Source organism: Microcebus murinus, chromosome 2 (assembly GCF_040939455.1).
Source record: "Microcebus murinus isolate Inina chromosome 2, M.murinus_Inina_mat1.0, whole genome shotgun sequence".
In the NCBI taxonomy this organism is placed as follows: domain Eukaryota; kingdom Metazoa; phylum Chordata; class Mammalia; order Primates; family Cheirogaleidae; genus Microcebus; species Microcebus murinus.
Genome location: NC_134105.1, coordinates 110201128 through 110227657, shown reverse-complemented (window position 1 = coordinate 110227657; position 26530 = coordinate 110201128). Strand labels below are relative to the sequence as shown.

The following is a 26530-nucleotide window of genomic DNA, read 5'->3' as shown; positions in this document are numbered from 1 at the left end:
TTGTAATTTTTTTTTTATTTTAGCGTATTATGGGGGTACAAGTGTTAAGGTTACATATATTGTCCATGCTCCCCTTCCCCCTTGAGTAAGAGCTTCAAGCGTATCCATCCCCCAAACGTTGCACATCTTACTCGTTGTGGTTGTATGTACCCATTCCCTCCTCCTCCCTCCCACCCTATTTGTAATTTTTTGAGGAACATCCAAACTGTTTTTCTATAATGGCTGCACTAATTTACATTCCCACCAATAGAAGACATCATTGAATTTTAAAAGCAGTATCAGTTTAATAGTGGTACTTCAGAAGAAAAACGCACTATCCCTTTTAGCTGTACACATTTATATTATGACTTATCTTGATTTCAGAAACCTTAAATCATGGAGAAAAAATAGTCTTAGAATAGATAACATGGTATTCATGCAGTTATTTTATCTCTTCTTGCCCAAACTTCCTCATTATAAAATGTTCATGTACATGACATGAAATTTTGTCCCATAGCCTTTGACAATTCATAGTACTACATCTTGAAAAGAGTACAGGTCCATAAATGTAATTTAATTGAGCCACAGAAAAATAATGGACTCATCAGGGCACAGCCTGGCTCTCTTTGAGCACTGGTGGCCTCTTGTCAATCTGAGTTAGACCTAAGGGGTTTGCTGAGCACCTGTGTCTGGATATGCCAAGTTCCTAGAACCCCTAGAAACACAAGGAGAAGAAGCCCCTTCCCCAGGAAAATCCATTTCACTGGGCAATAGGTGCCTTCAGTTGCCTTGGAACCTGAAAGAGAGAAAGTAGAATGAGAGAGGACAGAGCACATGTATGAGATTGTTGGCAGGTGCTAAGGGCTGCCGTGCACTCTCCTGAGCTCCTTTTAAAGGTTCTCAAAGCATTTTTTTTTTTTTTTTTTTGAGACAGAGTCTCACTTTGTTGCCCAGGCTAGAGTGAGTGCCATGGCATCAGCCTAGCTCACAGCAACCTCAATCTCCTGGGCTCAAGTGATCCTCCTGCCTCAGCCTCCCGAGTAGCTGGGACTACAGGCATGCTCCACCATGCCCGGATAATTTTTTCTATATATATTAGTTGGCCAATTAATTTCTTTCTCTTTATTGTAGAGATGGTGTCTCGCTCAGGCCTGTTTTGAACTCCTGACCTTGAGCAATTCGCCCGCCTTGGCCTCCCAGAATGCTAGGATTACAGGCGTGAGCCACGGCGCCCGGCCTCTCTCAAAGCATTTTCTAAGGGTGCTAGAGAGACCAGAAGGGCCAGTTACCTGCACAAAGCTGCCCAGGAAGGATGAGAGTGGAGCTGCTGTTGCTAACAGGATTCCGAACTGTGCAGGTATAGGTCCAATCCAGATCAGAAAGGCTCCAGGAGTCACTGAGGAAAGATCCCACCCAGGACACGACAGTCCCTGGTCCCACTGGTGTCCACCCATATATGATGTTTTCTCCTCCTTCCTCCACAGAACACCTCAAGGTGGCATTACAGGTCCCCTTCTCATAGATGATGGAATCCACTGTAACTCGAGGCCTTGGCAGCCGCTCTGGTTGAAACAATCATTTTAAAAGATATAAATAGCAATAAAGGTCCTTTCTAGGCCATCCCAGGAAGAGAGGATGCAGGTGGTTAAAGAGAGAGAGCACAGCAAGAAATCCAGACCCTTTCAGAGAAAAAAAATCTCCGACTTTTTCATTTCCAGCTCCTGAGGGGCTGCATGGAGTAAGGGGCAAGTTGTGTGTTTTCAACCAGCCAAACACAGCCAGGATCTACCAGACTTAGGAAGGACAAAAAAGAATAAGAAAAGAAAAAAACAAAGATCTACCTAGGAAAGGTTCTGAACTAATAATAAGAGTGAATGAAACTGGGGGACCACCCTTACCCACGGTCATCTAGCTCCCCAGACTTAGTGGGTGGCTCCACTCACCCTGACTAGTAGAGAACTGTTCCTCTATGCTTTTACTCACCGAAGACCCTCAGAGTGTAGCTGGAAAGTGTTACAGAGGTCTCTGTGGTCATGTGGGCACTGTAAGATCCTGTGTCTGCCATCGTCAGGTTGCTGAGATGCAAGGAGTTGGACTGGGTAAAGTTCAGTCGCTTTTTCCATTTTGGATCAGTCATTTGGATGAATGGACTTTTGGCTTCATCTAGATTTATGAAGGCGATAGATGTTCCATTGAAAAGCCAGGTGATGGCACTGACCTTCTTTCCTTCAGGAAACTTCAAGGTAAGAGTTACTGACTCCCCCAGAACTCCATTCACCGTCGATGGGATTAAGCTGTTTTGTGAAACTACATGCCCTGTAAATACAGCAGGAAAAGGCTTAAAAATTGTCCCTGACGACCAATTCCCACAATTCTTCTAGTCAGTCATAGCTCTCCTATGTTGGGGCCCACAAGAATATTGGACATAAACAGCTATTAGCGCTGGTGCTATGGCTGGAGCTTGAAGTGGAAATGCTTAAACTTTCCTTCCTCCAGGTATCACTCCAGGGATCCTTTCTACTGGATCATTCTTCCTCATCCCAGGGTTTGGGTTCTCCTGAGAGCTGTTGGCCCTGGAAGACCAGAAAGGAGAGCACTCAGGAAGCCAGACACCAGCCTCGCCCTGCCTGGCTCCTCTCTTCCCTCAACCCTACATTTCAACTCTCGTGACTTCCTATTTTTGGAAATGCTTACCCCATCCAGAACTGGAGTTTCAATGTCATTATCTGGTGTCTCAATTGTATGTGATATTAGGATCCCAGATGACAGACAGGACACCTACTTCTTAGTCCCAATCCTGTCTCTGTTTAGACGTGTAACTTTGGAGAAGCCTGTTCATTTCTCCAATCCTCTTCTCTTCCTTTATACAACAAGGGATATAAAATGCAAAGCCTTTATCTAACTCTGACATTCACAGTGTCACTATTCTATGTGCCTCGAATGTTTCTCTTTTCCTTTTCCTCCTTCTCTTTCACTCTCTAGTCAGTCTTTCTCTCTTGTGTCCTAGAGTCACTCAACCTCTTCTCTCTTCCTGGTCCCCCCATCTGCCTAACATGGGGTCCTCACTTCTGCGAAAGGCCTTGCTGGGAAGTGCCCAAGTGGACTCCCTACCCCTTGGGAGGTTAAACTACAGGGGAGAAGCCCCTGACTCACCTTTCTGGAACTGGAGAAGCAGCAGGAGGAGGAGAAGCTGAGCAGGATGGACCTGGGTTGCCTTGAAGATGGGGAGGAGTTAAGAGGAAGGTAGAAGAACAGCAAGTCCTATTCTGCAGTGTGGGAAGCTAGGAGATAAGCCTCTGTTAGTTCTCCATTCCAACCACACTTGCTGACCACTTCCTTTTTTTTTTTTTTTTTGCTGTTGCTGAAGATGTTTTGTTTTTTTGGTTTTTTTTCATATTTTTTTTTATTTTGGCATATTATGGGGGTACAGATTTTAAGGTTTCAATAAATGCCCATTTTCCCCCCTTCCCCCAAAAGTCTTGAGTCTCCATCGTGACCATCCTCCAGATGGTGCACGTCTCACTCATTATGTATGTATATACCCACCCCCCTCCCCCCTCCCACCTGCCCAATACCCTATTACTGTAGTACCTATGTGTCCACTTAGGTGCTACTCAGTTAATACCAGTTTGCTGGAGAATATATCTGGTGCTTGTTTTTCCATTCTTGGGATACTTCACTTAGTAATCTTTTTCTTTCTTTTTTGTTTGTGGAGGGCAAGGAGTATATGGGAAATCTCTGTACCCTCCACTCAATTTTTTTAATTGACTCAATAATTATACATATTATGGGATACAGTGTGATATTTTGATACATATGTACAGTGTGTTATTTTCTTGTAATTGGCCCTAACACTTGCCTCAGCTTCTGTTCTGATATAATTGTTTAGCTTTTTCCATTTAAATCCCCCCTTACCTTATAACATTAAATACACCCTGAATGGTTTACAGAGTTAAATGAAGAAAATAAAACCATTAAGTGATGCTACTTCCAAATAAGTGATAGAAGTTAAGTGGAAGGTCTATTTGGTCTATACCAACAATAATGCATTTTTAAAATAAGTGCAGTTCAAGTCCTCAGCAACAAAATTCCCCCAGCATTGTTGGCATTGGTGATCGTGCTTGATTGGGCTTGACCTCATACTATCCAGTATCTATGTGACTCCTGACCCATTTGACTACGCTGTTCACATTTGGCCCAATACGTCTGAGCCAAATGTACATGACAATAGACTTTGGCACTTAAGGCTGGCCAGATTCATAAAATATGACTGATATCATGTAACAAAAATCAGTGCATACTAACTTGTGATGGAGTGGGCAGTGGTTATTATAAGGATAAAGAGCCTAAGGGCAAGAGTGTAGCAAGGACTCAAGAAACACTGAATCAAGGAAATAAAAACCAAGGAGAAACCAAGTAGGACTATCTCTTGACTCCATTCTCTATGCATCTGATTTATTCTCTTTCTGGATCAGCTCTCTCTCCATCTCCCTACTGGTAGAATATGGTCACCAGTACACAGCTGTTACAGGCTAGCCACATCTAGAGACTCATTACCATTCTCTCTCTCTCCTCCCCTCCAGTCCTTTTCTCTCGATCTCTTTCTCTTTTTTTCCTCCTTTTCCCCAATTCCAAATTCCTGGGGAAGGGACTCTGTTTCTTTTACTAGGCCCTGATACTTGCCTCAGCTTTTGTCCTTAAAGTCATAAATAGTTCAGAAATGTTATGCTTAAATAATATGCTTAAGAAATTATTCTCATATAATTGTTTAGATTTTTTTTCAATTTAAATACCCTTTTACCTTATAACATAAAATATTTCCCCTAACAGTTTACAAAATAAGGTCATGTGCAAATTTGCCCACCTCATTCCTACTTCCCAAAATGTGAAAAATAACAGATATTCTAAGAAATAATAAGAAAATACAAGAAAACAGGCCTAACATAGGACTGTTTTTAGAAATTTTCAGCCAAACACTAAAGTTGAGATAATTGTCCATGAACTCCCCAAATACCTACAACCCAGATTCAATAATTATCACTATTTTTTGTCACACTTGTTTTGTTTATCCTTTCTTTCTTCTTGTTCCAGTATTTAAAGCAAATCCCAGATATTGTGCTATCATCCCAATATATTTCACTATACATTTTTAAATATGTATTTTTTCTTACATAACTTTAATGCCATTATTACAAAAAAAATAGTGAAAAATAATTCATTGGTATTATGAAATACCCAGCCCATACTCAAAGTTTTCCCAATGGTAGAAAACATTTTGTAGCTGGTTTTGTTTTAATTAGGAGCCAAACAACATCTTTATGCTGCATTTGGTTATGGAACCTCAAAAATATATTAATATTCTAATATAGAGAAGTCAGCCCCCTTTAGTCCTTCTTTTCTTTTTCTTTTGTTTTTGAGGGAGGTTTCTGTCACTCTCCTTCATTCTGTCCCTTTCTCTTTTAAGACTCACCATAAACTCATGAATTTTTATGTATTCAATGCATTTCAGTCAACTGCAATCATCATTAGTTTGACACTTAACCCTAGATTATTAAGTCCTGCAAAAATATCCTTCAAACATGAAGAAGAAATAAACACTTTCCCAGACAAACAAAAACTGAGTGATTTGATCAACAATAGATCTATCTTAGAAGAAATGCCAAAGGAGTTCTTCAATATGAAAGAAAAGGACATTAATAATAAGAAATCATCTGAAGGTATACAGCTCACTGGTAACAGCAAGTACACAAATACAGAATACTCTATTGCTGTAACTGTGATGTATAAACCACTTATATCTTGAGTAGGAAGACTTAAAGATAACCCTAGCAAAAATGACTACAACAACTTTTTGAGAGATGGATAGTATAAAATGATATGGATGGAAACAACAAATAGTTAAAGGGGGAGATGGAGTTAAAGGGGAGAAGTTCTATTACATTTCTCATTGATTGTTTGTAAGCACAGTTATCATGCGTTTAAAATAACTGGTTATAAAATGTTTTTTTGTAAGCATCATGGTAACTTCAAATCAAAAAACCTACAATAGATACACAAAGAATAAAAAGCAAGAAATTAAAACACACTCCCAGAGAAAATCACTTTTAACAAAGAAAGATAGGAAGAAGGGGAAAAAAAAGGAAGGAACACAAAACAACCAGAAATCAAATAACAAAATGACAATATTAAGTCCTTACCTATTGATAATAACATTGACTGTGAACGGACTAAATTCTTTAATCAAAAGACATAGACGGGCTGAATGGATGAAAAACAACAGCCAACTATATATTGTCTGCAAGAAACCCACTTCACCTATAAAAACCCACATAGACTGAAAATAAAGGGATGGGAAAAGATATTCCATGCAAATGGAAACCAAAAGCAGGTAGGAATAATTATATTTCTATCAGATAAAACAGATTTCAAGACAAAAACTGTAAGAATAGACAAAGAAGGTAATTTTTTTTTTTTTTTTTTTTTTTTGAGACAGAGTCTCGCTTTGTTGTCCAGGCTAGAGTGAGTGCCGTGGCGTCAGCCTAGCTCACAGCAACCTCAAACTCCTGGGCTCAAGCGATCCTCCTGCCTCAGCCTCCTGAGTAGCTGGGACTACAGGCATGCGCCACCATGCCCGGCTAATTTTTTTTTTTTATATATATATCAGTTGGCCAATTAATTTCTTTCTATTTATAGTAGAGACGGGGTCTCGCTCTTGCTCAGGCTGGTTTTGAACTCCTGACCTTGAGCAATCCGCCCGCCTCGGCCTCCCAAGAGCTAGGATTACAGGCGTGAGCCACAGCGCCCGGCCTCAAAGAAGGTCATTATATAGTGATAAAGAGGTCAATTTAGAGAATATAACAATTCTAAATATATATGCATCCAATACTGTAGCACCCAGATATATAAAGCAAAGATTATCACTTAGAGAGATAGACCCAATACAATAATCATTGAAAACCTTAACACTCCACTTTCACTATTGGACAGATTGTCCAGACAGAAAATCAACAAAGAAACATTGAACTTAATCTTCACTTTAGGCAAAATTGACCTAATTGATATTTATGGAATATTTCATCCAACAGCTACAGAATACATTTTCTTCTTTTTAGCTTATGGATCATTCTCAAGGATATACCATATGTTTGGCCACAAAACAAGTCCTAAAAGTTTTTTTAAAAAATTAAAATTATGGGTTGCACCTGGTGGCTCACGCCTGTAATCCTAGCATTCTAGGAGGCCAAGGTGGGTGGATTGTTTGAGCTCAAGAGTTCGAGACCACCTTGAGCAAGAGTGAGATCCGCGTCTCTACTGAAAAAATAGAAATTGGACAACTAAAAATATATAGAAAAAATTAGCCGGGCATAGTGGCACATGTCTGTAGTCCCAGCTATTCGGGAGGCTGACACAGAAGGATCACTTGAACCCAGGAGTTTGAAGTTGCTGTGAGCTAGGCTGATACCACAGCACTCTAGCCCAGGTGACAGAGTGAGACTCTGTCTCAAAAAACAAAAAATTGAAATCATACCAAGTCCTTTCTCTGACCACAATGGAATAAGACAAGAAATCAATAATAAGGGGAACACTGGAAAATGTACAAACACATGGAAATTAAACAATATGTTCTTGAATTACCAGTGGGTCAATGATGAGATAAAGAAATTAAAAAATTACTCAAAGCAAATGAAAATATAATAAAAACACAACACATCAAATCCTATGGGATACAGCAAAAGCAGAAAAGCAGTACTAACAGGAAAGTTAATAGCACTAATAGCTTACATCAAAAACGTAGAAAAGCGGCCGGGCGCGGTGGCTCAAGCCTGTAATCCTAGCACTCTGGGAGGCCGAGGCGGGCGGATTGCTCGAGGTCAGGAGTTTGAAACCAGCCTGAGCAAGAGCAAGACCCTGTCTCTACTATAAATAGAAAGAAATTAATTGGCCAACTAATATATATATATATATATATAAAATTAGCCGGGCATGGTGGCGCATGCCTGTAGTCCCAGCTACTCGGGAGGCTGAGGCAGAAGGATTGCTTGAGCCCAGGAGTTTGAGGTTGCTGTGAGCTAGGCTGACGCCATGGCACTCACTCTAGCCTGTGCAACAAAGTGAGACTCTGTCTCAAAAAAAAAAAAAACATAGAAAAGCTTCTAATAAACAACCTAAGGATGCATCTCGAAGAACTAGAAAAACAAGAGCAAACCAAGCCCAAAATTAGTAGAAGAAAAGAAATAATAAAGATCAGAGAAGGCCAGGCACGGTGGCTCACGTCTGTAATTCTAGCATTCTGGGAGGCCAAGGTGGGTGGATTGTTTGGCTCAGGAGTTCTAGACCAGCCTGAGCAAGAGTGAGACCCTGTCTCTACTATAAATAGAAAGAAATTAGCTGGACAATTGAAAATATATAGAAAAAACATTAGCCAGGCATGGTGGAACATGCTGGTAGTCCCAGCTACTTGAGAGGCTGAGGCAGAAGGATTGCTTGAGTCCAGGAGTTTGAGGTTGCTGTGAGCTAGGCTGATGCCATGGGACTCTAGCCTGGGCAACAGAGTGAGACTCTGTCTAAAAAAAAAAAAAAAAAAAAAAATCAGAGCAGAAATAAATGAAATAAAAAAAATACAAATTAACAATAAAACAAAAAGTTGGTTTTTAAAAAAGATAAATAAAATTTACACCCCCTTATCCAGACTAACAAAGAAAAAGAGAAAAGACCCAAATAAATAAAAGCAGAGATGAAGAAGGAGACATTATAACTAAGACTGCAGAAATCCAAAGGATCATTAGAGATTACCGTGAGCAACTATATGCCAATAAATTGGAAAACCCAGAATTGGATAAATTCCTAGACACATAAACCTATCAAGATTGAACCAGGAAGAAATAAAAACCCTGAATAAACCAATAACAAGGAATGAGATAGAGTCAGTAATAAAAAAGTCTCTCATTAAAGAAAATCCCAGAACTGATGGCCTCATTGCTGAATTCCACCAAGCATTTGAAGAAGAACTAATAACAATCCTACTTAAACTATTTCCAAAAATTGAGGAGGAGATAATACTCCCAAACTCATTCTATGAGGTCTGTATCACCCTGATATCAAATCAGACAAAGACACAACAACAAAAACTACAAGCCAATATCTCTGATGAACATAGATGGATGCAAAAATCCTCAACAAAATACTAGCAAGCCGAATTCAACAGCACATCAAAAAGTTTATTTATCGTGATCAAGTGGGATTCATCCCAGGGATGCAAGGATGGTTCAACATATGCAAATCAATCACTGTGATACATCATATCAACAGAACAAGGACTAAAACCATATGATCATTTCAGTTGATGCTGAAAAAGCATTTGATAAAAGCCAACATCTCTTCATGATAAAAACTAAAAAAACTGGATAGAGAAGAAACTTACCTCACCATGATGAAAGTCATATATGACAGAGTCACAGTTAGTATTATACTAAATGGGGAAAAACTGAAATCCTTTCCTCTAAGATCTGGAACAAGGCAAGGATGCCCACTTTTACCACTGTTATTCAACTGAGTACTGGAAGTTCTAGCTAGAGCAATCAAATAAAAGAAAGAAAGAAAGCACATCTAAATTGGAAAGGAAGAAGTCAAATTATCCTTATTTGCAGATGATATGATGTTACATCTAGAGAAACCTAAGTACTCCACAAAAAAACTACTAGAACTAATAAACAAATTCAGGAAATTCATAGCATACAAAATCAACCTACAAAAGTCAGTAGCATTTCTGTTTGCTTACAGTAATCCTACTGGATTTATCAGTTTAAAAATCAGTATTCTCTTGGATATGCACCCAGAATTGGGATTGCTGGATCATATAGTAGTTCTATTTTTAATTTTTTGAGGAATCTCTATTCTGTTTTTCATAGTGGCTGCAACAATTTGCATTCTTACCAACAGTGTACAAGGATTTCAATTTCTCCACATGCTCACCAAACATTTGCTATCTTTTATTGTTGTTTGTGCTGTTATTTTGATAATAGCCATCTTAACAGGTTTCAGATAATATTTCATTGTGGTTTTGATTTGTATTTCTCTGATGATTAATAACATTGAGCATCTTTTCAATACCTGTTGGCCATTTGTATGTCCTTTTTTTATTTTAGTGTATTATGGGGGTACAAGTGTTAAGGTTATATATGTTGCCCATGCCCCCCCCCACTCGAGTAAGAGATTCAAGCGTGTCCATCCCCCAGAAGTTGCACATCTTACTCGTTTGTGTTGCCCTGAGTACAGTGCCATGGTGTCAGCCCAGCTCACAGCAACCTCAAACTCCTGGGCTCAAGCAATCCTCCTGCCTCAGCCTCCCAAGTACGTAGCTAGGACTATAGGCACACACCATGATACCAGGTGAATTTTTATACTTTTATACATAAAATTCTTGCTCAGGCTGGTCTCGAACTCCTGAGCTCAAGCAATCCTCCTGCCTTGGCCTCCCAGAGTGCTAGGATTACAGGCTTGAGCTACCGTGACTGGCCTATATGTCCTCTTTATTTATTTATTTTTTTAATATGTCCTCTTTAGATAAATATTTATTTAAGTTCTTTGCCCAGTTTTAATTGGGTTATTCATTTTTTTACTCTTGCAGTAGGAGTTCTCACTCCCATGTTCATTGCAGCATTATTTATAATAGCCAAGATATGAAAACAACCTAAATGTCTCTCAACAGATGAGTGAATAAATGAAGTGTGGTATATGCATGCAATGGACTATCATTCAGCCTTTGAAAAGAAGGAAATTCTACCATATATAACAACATGGATGAACCTTGAGGATATTATGCTAAATCAAATAAGCCAGTCACAGAAAGACAAATAGTGCACGATTTCACTTACACAAGGTATCTAAAAATCGTTAAACTCATGGAAACAGAGAGTAGAATGGTTGTTGCCAGGAGCTGGGGGGAGGCAGAAATGGAGAGTTATTTTTCAATGGGTATGATGTTTCAGTCATACAAGATGAATAAGTTCTAGAGATCTGTTGCATAAAGGTGTAGTTATAGTTAATAATATTGTATTGTGCATTTAAAAATCTGTTAAGAGGGTTAATCTCATGTTAAGTGTTCTTACCATAATCAATCAATAAATAAATCAGTATTGATTTTAGCACAAACAGTCTCAATCAAATGGTAGAGGGGAAAGAGTATAGTGGGTGGAGAAGTGGATGAGAGATTCTTTTCAGATTTTAATCATTATTCTTTTAGATTCTATTCTTTTGGATACTTTCCTTAGGGAATTATACCAGAGTAGACATATTAGATCACTGAGTAAGAACAGTTGTATAAATTGCAAGATATTGCCAGCTTCTGCAGAAAGAAGAACAATTTCTGAGGCTCCCAGGACTGTGCCATTTTCACTTTTCAGTCCCCTGGCATTGAGTTTGGATATTTATTTTACCAGTTTCATGGGTACATAAATCCTAAAATTTAAACTTTACTTTGTCTTTATTTCATTGCTGGCAAAGATTTGCATTCTTCCATTATTTCAATAACTGTTTGTTGAGGCCTTTCATGTACACAAAATTGTGCAAAATGCTGGAGGACACCAGGACAGATCAGACATACCTGCCATAAGAGTATCAACAGCCAGGTAGAAGGATTAGTGATAAAGTGCTCTAACGGAGTTTAGATACAGCTCTCAGGAGTTCAGAGAGGGAGACATTGCATTCAAGTGGAGAGTTAAGAGAAAGCTTCCTAGAAGGAATGACAGCATGTGTAAAAGGCGGACAGAGATGAGAAAGGCAGGATGGGAATAGGAAGGAAGTCTGGAGAGCATTAACGGTTCACAAAGGGATTAATGGGAAATAATATCTGTCAAAAAGGCGCTTTAGACCTAATCATGACACTATTAACATTCAAACTTCTGTTGCCCTCTTTGCAAATAATTTATTGTGGTGGTGGTGTTTACTTTTTAAAATTTTATATTTGGAAGTTATTTTAAATTTCCAAAAAAGAATTTTCAAAGAATACCTGAATATTCTTTATCCAAATTTATCTATTGTAAACATTCCGCCCCATTTGCTTTATCATTTTCTTTCTCTCTTTCTCCCCTCTATTTAAGGTAAGTTGCATATATTGCATGCATCATGGTCCTTGGCCCTTAAATATTTTAGTATTCATTTCCTAAATTTAGAATTTTATTTTTTTATATTTTTTATTTTTTTGAGACAGAGTCTCACTCTCTTGCACAGGATAGAGTGCTGTGGTGTCAGCCTAGCTCACAGCAACCTCAAACTCCTGGGCTCAAGCAATCCTGCTGCCTCAGCCTCCTGAATAGCTGGGACTACAGGCTTGTGCCACCATGCCCGGCTAATTTTTTCTATATATTTTTAGTTGTCCAATTAATTTCTTTCTATTTATAGTAGAGACGGGGTCTTGCTCTTGCTCAGGCTAGTTTTGAACTCCTGACCTTGGGTGATCCGCCTCCCAGAGTGCTAGGATTACAGCCGTGAGCCACCACGCCCGGCCTAAATTTAGAATTTTTTATACAACCACAATACAATTATTAATTTCAATAGTTATTTTGTCTAATCTACCATCAATATTTCAATTCTGTCCATTGACTGAATGATGTCCTTAATAGCACTTTTACTTCTAGTATACTTGTCATCCAGTGAAGATCTAATGAAATAATATAGCATGAAAATATATGAGGTAAAAATGGAGAAAATACTAGAAAGACAATAGTAATAATAGTAATAGTAAGAAAGCCTTTAATTCACACCTCAAAGTCTGTAGAAATCAAGTAGAGAAAAAAAGTTAAGTCTATAGAAGGCGCATTGACTAGAAAAACCTGAAAATAGAAAATACATGGCATTTTCACACATGGCCTTAGAACAAAGATTAGCTATTTATTGGGCAAGAAAATTCAACAAATTCCATCAAGGAAACCTCCTATAGGTCAGGTTATCTGACCCACAAAGTAATAAAACTAATGTTTGCTGTAAAAAGATAAAAACCAAAAAGCTCCAATAACCCTAAAATTCTAAATCTTTGTTATAAGGATCCTCAGTAAAATAGAAAATTAAAATCAATCCTGTAAGATACTTGACAATAATAATAAAAATACAAATATTATATGATGTAAAATGGTAAAACTACTTTGGAAAATAGTTTGGTGATTTCTTAAAAATTTAAAAGTACACTGCCATACAACCTGTATGTTCCATTTCTAGATATTTACCCAAAAGAAATGAAAACATATGTTTACAAGAAGACTTGGATACAAGCACTCATGGCAGCTTTATTTGTAATACCCTTGAAATAGAAACAACACAACTATCCATTAGCAGGTGAATATGTGAACTAATTGAGGTATATGCACACAATAAAATACTACTCAGCAATAAAAAATGATCTATTCATACATGTAATAACATGATGAATCACAAAATAATTATGCAAAGTGAAATTAACCTGGCAAAAAAAAAGTACATGCTCTCTTTTTCCGTTTACACAAACCTCTAGAAAATGCAAATTAATCTATAAAGGCAAAAAGTAGATCAATAATTGCCCTGGAAGAGGGTAGGGAAGGATGAGACAGTAGGTGAGATTACCAATGAGCATGAGGAAGTTTTTGGAGTAACGGCAATGTTTACTATCTTACTATATTGATGGTTTGTCAAGTACATGCGTATGTAAACATATGTCAAAACCAAACAAATTGTATGCTTCAAATATTTCCAGTTCATTGTACTTCAATTATAACTCCGAAAAGTTGGAAATGGAGGAGTGGGGAAGGGAAGAAAATGTATGTTTAAATGTATAAAATATCTTTGGAAGGGTACATAAAAGACTGAAAGCATTATTTTCCCCAAAAACCAAAAAAATAGGAACTGACAGTAAAAGGGACATGTGTATACTTTTATACACTTTGAATTTTTAACATTGAGATAATTTATTTATTTAATTTATTAAAATTAAAAAAGAAAAAATATAGCAGTCAGCATATCCACTATTTCTCACAATATATGAGAGAACTAATTTCTCCTCATGTTTACTAATATTGTTTTTCAATATTTTTTATTTTTGCCAATTTGATGAGAGAAAACTAGCACCTTATTTAATTTCCATTTTCCAGATTATTATCAAGATTGACCTGCTTTCCTCTCTTTACTACATACTGATATTTTATCTACTAGATAAAATATCTTTTATCATTTTTTTTTTTTTTTTTTTGAGACAGAGCCTCACTTTGTTGCCCAGGCTAGAGTGAGTGGCGTGGCGTCAGCCTAGCTCACAGCAACCTCAAACTCCAGGGCTCAAGCAATCCTACTGACTCAGCCTTACAAGTAGCTGGGACTACAGGCATGTGTCATCATGCCCAGCTAATTTTTTTTATGTATATTAGTTGGCCAATTAATTTATTTCTATTTATAATAGAGATGGGGTCTCGCTCTTGCTCAGGCTGGTTTCGAACTCCTGACCTCGAGCAATCTGCCCACCTAGAGCCTCCCAGAGTGCTAGGATTACAGGGGTGAACCACAGTGCCCAGCCTCTTTTATCATTTTAATATTGAGCTATTTATCTTGTGTGACAAATTTCTTTCAGATTCCATATATGAAGTTTAACAAACTAAAAAAGAATGCTCGCATTTACACAAAAACAATTTTGGATCAATTTCACTTAATGTCAATCTTAAATAAATTACTAATAAATGGAATCCAGTAGCATAGTACAAGAATAATAATTATGGTTCAGAGTGTATGCCAAGAATCCAAAGGTAGTTCTGTGTTAGGAAGTTTATTAATATTTTTGCTTTATAAATAGGCAAAAAAAATTAAAAATTAAATAATCACCTCAAAAGGTCCTTAAAAAGACTTGAGATAAAATTCAACCATTATTCTCAAACACACTACCATATGCAATCTAAACAATATAGAGCTAGAGGCATACTTACTTAACTAATTATCAGAATCATGTTTAAGCATAAAGCACTAAAAGAATTTCCCTTAGTTTCAAGAACAAAGTCAATATGCATATTATGACCACTTTGAAATAAACTTATCCTATAAAGTACTAGCTAGTGCCATTAAATAAAAGAAATTAATGAAGTTTGAGAACTTAAAGAAGCAGGCAAACTTAACAGTATTTGCATATGACATGGTTGTACACCTGCATAATCCAAGAAGAAAAAAACAAAACTTAAAAATAATTCACTAAAGTGGCTCATTAAAAAATTAATACACAAAAAGATAGTTTTTCTTTATTCAAATAATAATCACTAATAAAATAAAATAAAAGACAAACATTTACAATAACCATAGGAATAACAAAAATATTAGGAATTTTTATAACTGAGAATGTCCAAGGAAAATATTTAAAAAATTAAAAAATATATTCAAAGACATAAAATACTACTTGAATGAATAAAAAGACTTGATTTGGGAAGAATGCCAGTTTTTCTCAAATGAATCTATAAATTCTAAAAATCTAAAGACCAAAAGAATTTCCTTTGTAAATTTGAGAAAATGCATATAAAATTTATCAGATTTTTAAAGATGTGTTTAAGACAAGTCTGGGGCACAATAAAATTTTAAAGAGTTTATTTGAGTAAGAAACAATTCATAAATGGACTAAATTTATTTAAACAATTCATAAACAGACTAAAAGAGGTTTAGTATTCTGGTGGTGAAACATCAGGAGCAAATATTTATTGGGAAAATGAGGAAGCAAAATGAAAAAATTATTTGGTTACAGTTATAAAGTTGCTTTTTTGTTCTCCTTTTTGTAAAGTTTCTAGTTACATAATCATGTTAGTTAATTTTACTTTTGCTAACATAAACATTTACCAAAAATGACTCAAGTTAAGTTTCACCCATGTTTGCAATTTAAGCAAGTCTACGGCTATTTTTAAGGTACAGTTGGCTTTGTTTGCTGAGGAATTTGTTAGGCCTGGACTCCATTTTAATTTTGTTTCAACACTGGTTAAAGCAAATTCTGGTTAGGCAAATACAGGGAAACTAAAAACCAGAGACCAACTTCCCCAGTAATAAAATATATCAGAAAACTACAGTAAATAAGTTTGGTATTGACAAAATAATGGAGAAAAAAAAGTCTAAAAATAGGATCAAATACATATGGAATTTAATATAGAAAAAAAGGGGAATTACAAATTAATGGGGGAAAAAAAGAATGGTGCACTTAATGAGGTTAGAGCAGCCAGCTGGTAACTTGAAAGAAAATTAGCTGAAACCTATCTTGTACCTTAGATTAAATTTAATTAAAATTGGGTCTTGTACTTTAACATAAAAGTGCCTATAAACGTACTAGAAGAAAACATTACATACAAAAATGGAATTACAAAGGCTTTTCTACATATGTATAAAACTCAGAGACTGTAAAAGAAAAGTCTGGGGACATCCGCAAGATGGCCAAGGTGTTTAATGCTCATCCCCCCCCCCCCCCACCACCATAGAAAAAGAACCAAAACAGCCTGGAAAAAAGATGGCAGATGAGAAACACCGTCAGACAGAGTGTCTCTGCAGAAAAAAACAGATTCTAGCAGAAATCAGAAGAAAGAATCAAGAAGATGAGCCTACATCGGATGAGGGTCGGAAGGAGGAGTACCTGAGACCACGGGAGACTCCACGGGAGGAGGTCATGGAGGAGAACTGGAAGCTGGGACCGCCGGAGCAGCCCGGAGACCAGCGGGAAGTATCGGCCGTTTCCCCTCCCCTGCATCCCAGACTGCTGGTGGGCTCCCCAGCGAGTGGAGAGACCTGTGGACACCAGCCCAGCAACGGCCGCTGCCAGTGAGCAGTAAGCCAGTGGCGGACGCGGCACCGGGCTCCTAACTCCCTCGGGGCACCTCTGTGTGCACAGACCCGAGCTGCGCGGCAGACGCCATATTGCCTCCTCCTCCTCTCCCCCGACCCTACCCTCGGCTGCCCAGAGAGACAGAGAGACAACATAGCCACCAGCCAGAGGCACCTACAGGGAACAGGACCTTCCCTTTTGGGGCCCTACAGCTGACTAAGGGGAACTCAGACTGTGAGCTCCCTACCCGCCAGCCCTCCCAGGTGCTGCTGGCACGGTCATCCCAGGAGAACGGGGCAGACTCTGAGGTTGAGAGACATAGACGCAGCTTGGGCTCCCTGTGGGTGAATTGGGACTGGCACTGCTCTCCCTGGTGGGGTATAGTTTGAACTCTGGGACCCAGAGGTCAGACCTGCAGACCACATCCCGTGCACCGAGGCCTCACATTGCCTGGGGCACAGAAGGGATATTTGTGAACAGCCTACTGCAGTGTGTGTGCCTTCAGGGGCAGATCAGCGTCCTAGAGGGCAACCCTCCCCCCAAAGGGAGGCCCTGCACCAAGCCCAGGTGGCGTTCCGGTGTATGGAACCTCCCCGCAGGTAGCACAGCCAGGGGAGGAGTGCTGGCGTGTGGTCTGGCCTGTGGGCAGAGGCCCAGCAGTAGCTGCGGAGTTGGGGACAGTGGAAAGAAGCCAGGCCCGCTCCAGACTGCGAGTCTCAGACAGCCCCAGCCCCACACACAGACTCTCTGACTGAGCTGGGCCATTCCAGCCCCTCCCTGACAGCTTTTCCTGGAAGCAGAGAACAGAACTTTGACCCCTGCTAACGACATTGGTGTTGCCTGAGGGCAGGCTTACCCAACCAAGCTCTGCCCAGACTCTCTCCTAGACTAGCCCTCACTGAAGGGGAGAAAAGGACACACCTGGAAGTCCCAGGGCCCCACCCACCACCTGAGGCACTAGAGTTCTCTCTACAGGAACAAGAGCTGATAACGGGCATAAAAAACAACTGCGTAGCCTGTTCCTCCAAACAAGTGCCACCTACTGACAGGGAGAGCATCCTGCACACCCTTATCAGGACAGGGAGTAGACGAATCTCACCCACAGACACCACCTTCTGGCTCAGAAACTAAACAAGGCGTGTGAATACCCAAACAAAAACCTAAAGAAAAGAAACAACAACTGATCGACATGGGAAGAAATCAGCGAAGGAACTCAGGAAATATGAAGAACCAAATGGAAAACTCACCCCCAAAGAGGAGCCCTAGCCCCCTAGAAACGGACACCAACCCAAATCAGGCAACCAAAATGACAGAAGAGGAATTTCGTCTGTGGATCATAAGAACACAAACCGAGCTGCAACAACAACTCAATAACAAACACAAACCACAAAAACCCTCCAGGATCTGGAAAAAGAAACAGACACAATGAAGAAAAGTGTAACCGAACTCCTGGAAATGAAGAATCAATTCAAGGAACTACAAAATACAGTGGAAAGTCTCAAGAACAGGGTAGATCAAACAGAAGAAAGAATCTCAGAGCTTGAAGATAACACCCTCCAATTAAATAAATCAGTCACAGAAATAGAGCAGAGAAACAAGAGAAAAGAGCAAAGCCTACAAGAGCTGTGGGATTATGTGAAGAAACCTAATGTGAGGGTCATAGGGTTACCAGAAGGGGAAGAGGACAACACTCAAGGGTTGGACAAGCTATTTGAAGATATAATAGAGGAAAATTTCCCAGGCCTTGCTGAAAAATCTCGATATACAAGTTCAAGAAGCTCAGAGGACCCCTGGGAGATTCAATGCAAACAGGAAGACGTCATGACATGCAGTCATCAGACTGACCAAAATATCAACTAAAGAGCCCCTTTTAAGAGCTGAAAGATGAAAGAAGCAAGTGACACACAAGGGAAAGCCAATTCGAAAAACACCAGACTTCTCTAACGAGACTTTACAAGCAAGGAGAGACTGGGGTCCCATTCTCACTCTTTTGAAACAAAACAATGCCCAGCCTAGAATATTATTCCCTGCAAAACTAAGTTTCGTATATGAAGGAGAAATAAAGACATTGGCTCAGAGACAAGACCAGCCCTACAAGAAGTACTTAAAACAGCGTTATGCACGGAACATCATAATAATAACCCACGAATATAAAAACAACCAAAACCCAAAGATATTAAAGGCAGGATATTACAATGGCTCAAGACAGAAATCATAGCAACAACATCCAACCCAACAGAATGAACAGTAATCTACCTTACCTATCAGTTCTCTCAATAAATGGGAATGGATTAAACTCTCCACTCAAGACACATAGGCTAGCTGAATGGATAAGAAAATACAGGCCAAGTATATGCTGTCTTCAGGAAACACATCTAACCTGCAAGGATGCATATAGACTAAAAATAAAAGAGTGGAGATCAATATTCCAAGCAAATAGAAGCCAAAAGAAGGCTGCAGTTCTAATTTCAGACGATTTAGTTTTTAAAGCAACAAAGGTAGTGAAAGACAAAGAGGGTCATTATATAATGGTGAAGGGCACAGTTCAACAAGAAGAGATAATAATTTTAAATATATATGCACCCAACTTAGGTGCACCCAGATTCATAAAGCAAACCTTACTGGAGCTAAGCAAATGGATTAATAGCAACTCCATAATCACCGGAGATTTCAACACCCCACTGACGGCACGAGAGAGATCCTCCAAACAGAAAATTAATAAAGAAATAATGGACTTAAACAAAACCCTGGAACAATTGGGTCTGACTGACATCTACAGGACATTCTACCCCAAATCCACTGAATATACGTTCTCATCAGCACATGGGACATTCTCTAAGATCGACCATATCCTAGGACACAAAGTAAACCTCTAGAAATTTTAAAAAATAGAAATCATACCATGTATCTTCTCAGATCACAGTGGAATAAAAGTAGAAATCAACCCTAACAGAAACTCACATTTCTACGCAAAAACGTGGAAATTAAACAACCTCCTACTAAATGATTACTTCATAAATGAAGAAATCAAGATGGAAATAAAAAAATTCTATGAAGAAAATGACAATGGAGAGACAAGTTATCAACTCCTCTGGGACACAGCTAAAGCAGTTCTGAGAGGAAAGTTTATCTCCATAAATGCCTATAATCAAAAGTAAAAAAGATCACATATAGACAATCTAATGAAACGACACAAAGAGCTAGAAAAAGAAGAACAGACCAGGCCGGGCGCTGTGGCTCACGCCTGTAATCCTAGCTCTTGGGAGGCCGAGGCGGGCGGATTGCTCAAGGTCAGGAGTTCAAAACCAGCCTGAGCAAGAGCGAGACCCTGTCTCTACTATAAATAGAAAGAAATTAATTGGCCAACTGATATATATATATATATAAAAAAAAATTAGCTGGGCATGGTGGCGCATGCCTGTAGTCCCAGCTACCCGGGAGGCTGAGGCAGAAGGATCACTCGAGCCCAGGAGTTTGAGGTTGCTGTGAGCTAGGCTGACGCCACGGCACTCACTCTAGCCTGGGCAACAAAGCGAGACTCTGTCTCAAAAAAAAAAAAAAAAAAAAAAAAAAAAGAAGAACAGACCAGCCCCAAACCCAGCAGAAGAAGTGAAATCAACAAGATCAAATCAGAACTAAATGAAATTGAAAACAGGGAAGCTATTCAGGAGATTAATAAAACAAAAAGTTGGTTCTTTGAAAAAATAAACAAAATTGACACGCCACTGGCTAAGCTAACGAAAACCAGAAAAGAGAAATCTCTAATAAGCTCCATCAGGAACAAAAAAGGAGATATCACAACTGATCCCAAAGAGATACAAGATATAATTTATGAGTACTACAAAAATCTTTCTTCACACAAATTGGAAAATGTGGAGGAAATGGACAAATTTCTAGAAACACACAGCCTCCCTAGGCTCAATCAGGAAGAAATAGATTTCCTGAACAGACCAATCTCAACTGCTGAAATAGAAACAGCAATTAAAAATCTCCCTAAAAAGAAAAGTCCTGGTCCAGATGGTTTCACACCCGAATTTTACCACAGTTACAAAGAAGAAGTAGTACCTATCTTGCAGAAACTATTCCACAACATCGAGAAGACCGGAAACCTCCCCAACACCTTTTATGAAGCAAATATTACTCTGATGCCAAAACCAGGAAAGGATGCAACAAAAAAAGAAAGCTACAGACTGATATCCCTAATGAATATAGATGCAAAAATTTTCAACAAAATCTTAGCTAACCGAATCTAGACGCTTATTAAAAAAAATAATCCATCACGACCAAGTGGGCTTCATCCCAGGGATGCAGGCATGGTTCAACATACGTAAATCTATAAATGCAATTCACCACATAAACAGAAGCAAAAACAAAGACCACATGATTCTCTCAATAGATGCAGAAAAAGCTTTTGACAAAATTCAACACCCTTTCATGATATGAACACTTACTAAAATAGGCATAGAAGGGACATACCTAAAAATGATACAAGCCATATATTACAGACCCATAGCCAACATCATACTGAATGGGGAAAAACTGAAAGCATTCCCACTTAGAACTGGAACCAGACAAGGCTTCCCACTATCTCCACTTCTATTCAACATAGTGCTGGAAGTCCTGGCTACAGCAATCAGACAGGAAAATGGAATTAAAGGTATCCAAATAGGGGCAGAAGAGATCAAACTTTCACTGTTTGCTGATGATATGATATTATATCTAGAAAACCCCAAAGATTCAACCAAGAAATTCCTGGAACTGATCAACGAATTTAGTAAAGTCTCAGGATACAAAATCAATACACAGAAATCAGAGGCATTCGTATACGCCAACAACAATCTAATTGAGAACCAAATTAAAGACTCAATACCCTTCACAATAGCAACAAAGAAATTAAAGTACCTAGGAGTATACTTAACCAAGGAGGTAAAAGACCTCTACAGGGAGAACTATGAAACACTGAGGAAGGAAATAGCAGAGGATGTAAACAGATGGAAATCCATTCCATGCTCGTGGATTGGCAGACTCAACATCATTAAAATGTCTGTACTACCCAAACTTATCTACAGATTCAATGCAATACCTATTAAAATCCCATCAGCATTCTTCACAGATATAGAAAAAATAATTTTACGCTTAGTATGGAACCAAAGAAGACCCCGAATATCAAGAGCAATTCTAGGCAACAAAAACAAAATGGGAGGTATTAATATGCCAGATATCAAACTATACTACAAAGCTGTAGTAATTAAAACAATCTGGTATTGGCACAAAAATAGGAATATTGACCAGTGGGACAGTTCTGAGATTCCTGATATAAAACCATTCTCATATAGCCATCTAATCTTTGACAAAGCAGACAAAAACATACACTGGGGAAAAGAATCCCTTTTCAATAAATGGTGCTGGGAAAACTGGATAGCCACTTGTAGAAGGCTAAAGCAAGACCCACACCTTTCACCTCTCACAAAATTCAACTCAACAGACTTAAACCTAAGGTATGAAACTATTAGAATTCTAGAGAAAAATGTTGGAAACACTCTTCTAGACATCGGCCTAGGCAAAGAGTTTATGAAGAAGTCCCCAAAGGCAATCACAGCAGCAACAAAAATAAATAAATGGGACATGATGAAACTACAAAGCTTCTGCACAGTCAAAGAAATAGTCATGAAAGTAAACAGACAACCTACAGAATGGGAGAAAATTTTCACAAGCTACACATCCAATAAAGGGCTGATAACTAGAATCTATTTAGAACTCACGAAAATCAGCAAGAAAAAAATCAAACAACCCTATCAAAAAGTGGGCAAAGAACATGAACAGAAACTTTCCAAAAGAAGACAGAAGAATGGCCAACAAACATATGAAAAAATGCTCAACATCTCTAATCATCAGGGAAATGCAAATCAAAACCACAATGAGATATCACTTATCTCCAGTAAGAATGGCCTTTCTCAAAAAGTCCCAAAACTATAAATGTTGGCATGGATGCGGAGAGATAGGAACACTCCTACACTACTGGTGGGACTGCAAACTACTTCAACCTCTGTGGAAAGCAATATGGAGATACCTTAAAAGCAATACAAGTAGAACTACCATTTGATCCAGCAATCCCATTACTGGGTATCTACCCAAAGGGAAAAAAGACATTCTTTAAAAAAGATATCAGTAATCGAATGTTTATAGCAGCACAATTCACAATTGCAAAGATGGGGAAACAACCCAAGTGCCCATTAATACACAAGTGGATTAATAAAATGTGGTATATGTATACGATGGAGTTCTACTCAGCCCCCAAAAAGAATGGTAATCCAGCACCTCTTGTACTATCCTGGATAGAGCTGGAGTGCATTTACTAAGTGAAGTATCACAAGAATGGAAAAATAAGCACCACAGGTACTCACCATCAAATTATTATTAATTAATCAACACTTATGTGCACACATAGTAGTAACATTCATTGAGTTTAGAGCAGATGGGAGAGGGGAGGAACGGATGGGTACATTCATACCTAATGAGTGCAGTACACACTGTCTGGGGGATAAACATGCTTGAAGCTCTGACTCGGGCAGGGAAAAGGCAATATATGTAACCTAAACATTTGTATTTCTGTAATATGGTGAAATAAAATAAATTTAAAAAACAGTCTATCAGAGATAGAGAATAAAACAGTGGTTACCAAGGGTGGGAATACTGAGTAGGAAATAGGGAGATGTATGTTAAAGGATACAAACAAGCAAATATTTAGGATAAGCAAGTCCAGAGATCTAACGTACAACATGAAAAACTAGATTTTTAGTTGCTCTTATCACAAAAGGTAGTATGTGAAATGATAGACATGTTAATTTGCTTCACTATAGTAACCATTTTACTATATATATGTATCCCATAATATGTTGTAAACCTCAAATATACACAATAAAATTTTAAAATAAATAATTTTAATTTAAAAATTATAAAAGGAAAGTATGCTAAATGTATCTACAGTAAAATAAACAAACGAACAAATTCAAATATAGGGAAGGGCATGGTGGCTCACACCTGTAATTCCAGTACTTTGGGAGGCCAAAATGGGAGGATGGCTTCAGCCCAGGAGTTTGAGACCAAATCTGGACAACATAGTATGACCCCACTTCTACAAAAAATTAAAAAATTAGTGGAGCATGGTGGCCTGTGCTTATAGTCCTAGCTTCTTGGGAGGGTGAGGCAGGAGGATGGCTTGGCCCAGGAGTTCCAGCTTACAGTGAGCTATGAGAGCATCACTGTACTCCAGCCTGGTCAATAGAGCAAGCCCCTGTCCCTAAAAAAAAAAGAAAAAGAAAAAGAAAAGAAAGAAAGAAAAGAAAAGAGAAATTCAACTTACAAACAGGAAAAATTATTATAAAAACGTAATAGATAAGTAACTTTTCTAACATATATACAAAAACAAAAGATTTGAAAAATGCTCATTCTCACAAGTTAAGAAATATGAATTAAAGCAAGATTGAAATTCTATTTTTTACTCATTAGTTTTTAACAGTTAAATTATAAAATTACATAGTAGTAATGAGAGTATTCAGACACAGGCACTGTTCAAAAACTCTGCAGCAAATCTTTGCATGGAAATGTAGCCAAATGTAAATTTCATGGATAAAACCTTTGGCCCCAAAATTCCATTAATAGAAATGAATCCTATAAATATGCTATAAAAATGTGAAAATTCAAAATAGTTTGTGTCCATCAAGAGGGACATTCATCCTGCCAATGGAATATGGTAAAACAAAGATCACAGATTCATGCTAACAAAAAGAGAATAGCAAGAATGGATGTTTATTTAGCGCCACTCATCTCCAGGCCTCCCCCTATTTGCTACCCTTGATATGCAGATAACATTTGAGGCATCTTCAGGCTTAAGACTCAGATCCAATGGCCCAGTGGCTATTGTCCACCACTGATCTAGGTAAAATTCTATTATCACAAAAATCAGCACACAGCATTGATTTCTAGTTGTTCTCTGTTTTCTGTTAGGCTCCTATAAGTCAGGAACCAAACTAGGCAATCAATTAATGCCTTCAGCACATATAAGTGTTTTCTATGAGCCAAACATTGGGCTAAGCATGTCATATGCATTATCTATCTCATTTGTCCTTTGGAGCCCTTTGAGGTAGATGACATTATCCTTATTTTGTGAGCAAGGAAACTGTATCCTCTCATTCAATAACTTGCCCCAAACCAAATCATTAATATGTTACTATGTTCCCTGCCTTTCCAATGTCCCCAGCTCCACTGAAATATATTTAAGGTGGTCACCTTGGACTTGTGTTAGGTCCAAGCAGGGGACTTGAGGGCTTAGCAATGAACACTCATATGCAGTTTCTCCTTCTTCTTTGCTGCATCAGAACAGCAACATACTAACTTCCATGATTTCACAAACCCAAATGAAGATACTCAGGGGAAGGTTAGAAATAAAGGAAGAAGTCACAGAGAGAGTTGGTCTAGTGGCATATAGCACTGATCAGAAAGCCATGTGGTAACCATGCACAGGAAATGTTCTCTGATCTTATAATATGATAGAGCTTCCAAAAAAAATCCAATGCGTAAAATGCTGTCTGTGTAGTGTGACTCTCTGTCAGGAACTTGAAACTGGGTCTGCCTTTGTAATCTGTAGAATTAAATTGCAGTAGTTATTAGGAGATGCAAAGGATTCACCTGCAGGTGTGAAGAGCAAGGAGGCACTTTCCATAGCCATGGGAGGGCTGCAGGTGAGAAAGACCCAAGCCCTAACCTACTGCACATCCTCATGAGGAGAGTAATGCAACTGAAGGAATTGGCGAGAGAGGCCCTTAGGGTGATTCACAGCTTTCAGATTCTGGCATCTTTGCAAAGTCTCTAGATACTAGAAAAGAAAATTACATTTATGCAAGTTCATTGTAGAAAAATCGAACACAATACTAAGGCACGCAGAAGAAAGCAGAAACCCACTGAAATCTTACCATTCAGAAATGATCATTATTAATATTTTGGCAAAATTCTTTCTAGAGTTGTCCCTGTGTATACATACACAAGCACACATGCATGCAAGGTTCCATCTAGATTGCTGATCTGCAGCCTTTTTAAACTTAAAAATATCTCCTGGGCATCTTTCTATATTCACGAAAGCAGATATTCATAACTCTTGAATGATTGCCTACTATTCCATTGAATGGATATATCGATTTACATAAAAGTATACTGGAAATTTTTCTTGACAATGTGACAGCAAAAATTTTTATAGATTTTTGATAATTTGCCCAACTCCCATTATGTTAAATTCCTAGAAATAGTATGGAGGAGGAGGAAAAGTAGGAGGAGGATAACATAACAACATAACAAATAACAACATAACAAATGTTATGTTGTCAGAGGCCTGTATGTTTAAAACTTTAATATGCATTTACAAGATTATACTTTTCCCCAAATATTATACCAATTCACCAGATAAAAACTCTTAAAATATTTTTCATTGACTTGAGTTCCTCAGCTTTGTGTTATATGATGGAAAAAATGTAGATCACATAAATAACATCAACACACACATACACACATATGCTCAAGTCTATTTCCTCCAAGTGATCTTTTAAAGTTTGTTTAAAATAAAAGTAAAACTGAAGTATGAGCATCAAAGCAGAGTGTGAGCAGGTTTCCCTGAGACTCTGGTCATCTGCAGTGTTTGGGGGATTGAATGTAGACTCAGAGACACAGGCACAGCACCTCCATTTACAGGGTGCTCTGTTGTTG

At 38.3% G+C, this 26530-nt stretch overlaps 2 protein-coding genes across 3 annotated transcripts in view; both read right to left on the bottom strand.

The window, feature by feature from the left end:
- The window catches only part of UAP1 (UDP-N-acetylglucosamine pyrophosphorylase 1), a 246640-nt gene that overhangs the window by 134038 nt on the left and 86072 nt on the right, over positions 1 to 26530 (bottom strand). The window lies entirely within an intron of this gene.
- Positions 4 to 25542, bottom strand: LOC105873575 (SLAM family member 9-like). Of its 2 annotated transcripts, XM_076000330.1 has the most exons (6): positions 25463 to 25490; positions 24017 to 24074; positions 3133 to 3260; positions 1963 to 2295; positions 1269 to 1541; positions 4 to 775 (listed from the first exon to the last, which is right to left on the bottom strand). In XM_076000330.1, the coding sequence occupies exons 4-6, from the start codon at positions 2114 to 2116 to the stop codon at positions 627 to 629; spliced, it is 576 nt and encodes a 191-aa protein (XP_075856445.1). In that variant the 5' UTR covers positions 2117 to 2295; positions 3133 to 3260; positions 24017 to 24074; positions 25463 to 25490; the 3' UTR covers positions 4 to 626. The 2 variants fall into 2 exon arrangements, with proteins under 2 accessions (XP_075856445.1, XP_075856444.1); XM_076000329.1 differs by lacking the exon at positions 24017 to 24074 and having other exon boundaries at positions 25463 to 25542.

Bases quoted from the DNA above. Each gene is read 5' to 3' on its own strand.
- LOC105873575 (XM_076000329.1), bottom strand. From the start codon at position 2,116: ATGACTGATCCAAAATGGAAAAAGCGACTGAACTTTACCCAGTCCAAC. The intron at 1,542-1,962 runs GTGAGTAAAAGC...TGTTTCAACCAG, and splicing joins CTACACTCTGAGGGTCTTCG to AGCGGCTGCCAAGGCCTCGA. The intron at 776-1,268 runs GTAACTGGCCCT...TCTCTCTTTCAG, and splicing joins TCCTGGGCAGCTTTGTGCAG to GTTCCAAGGCAACTGAAGGC.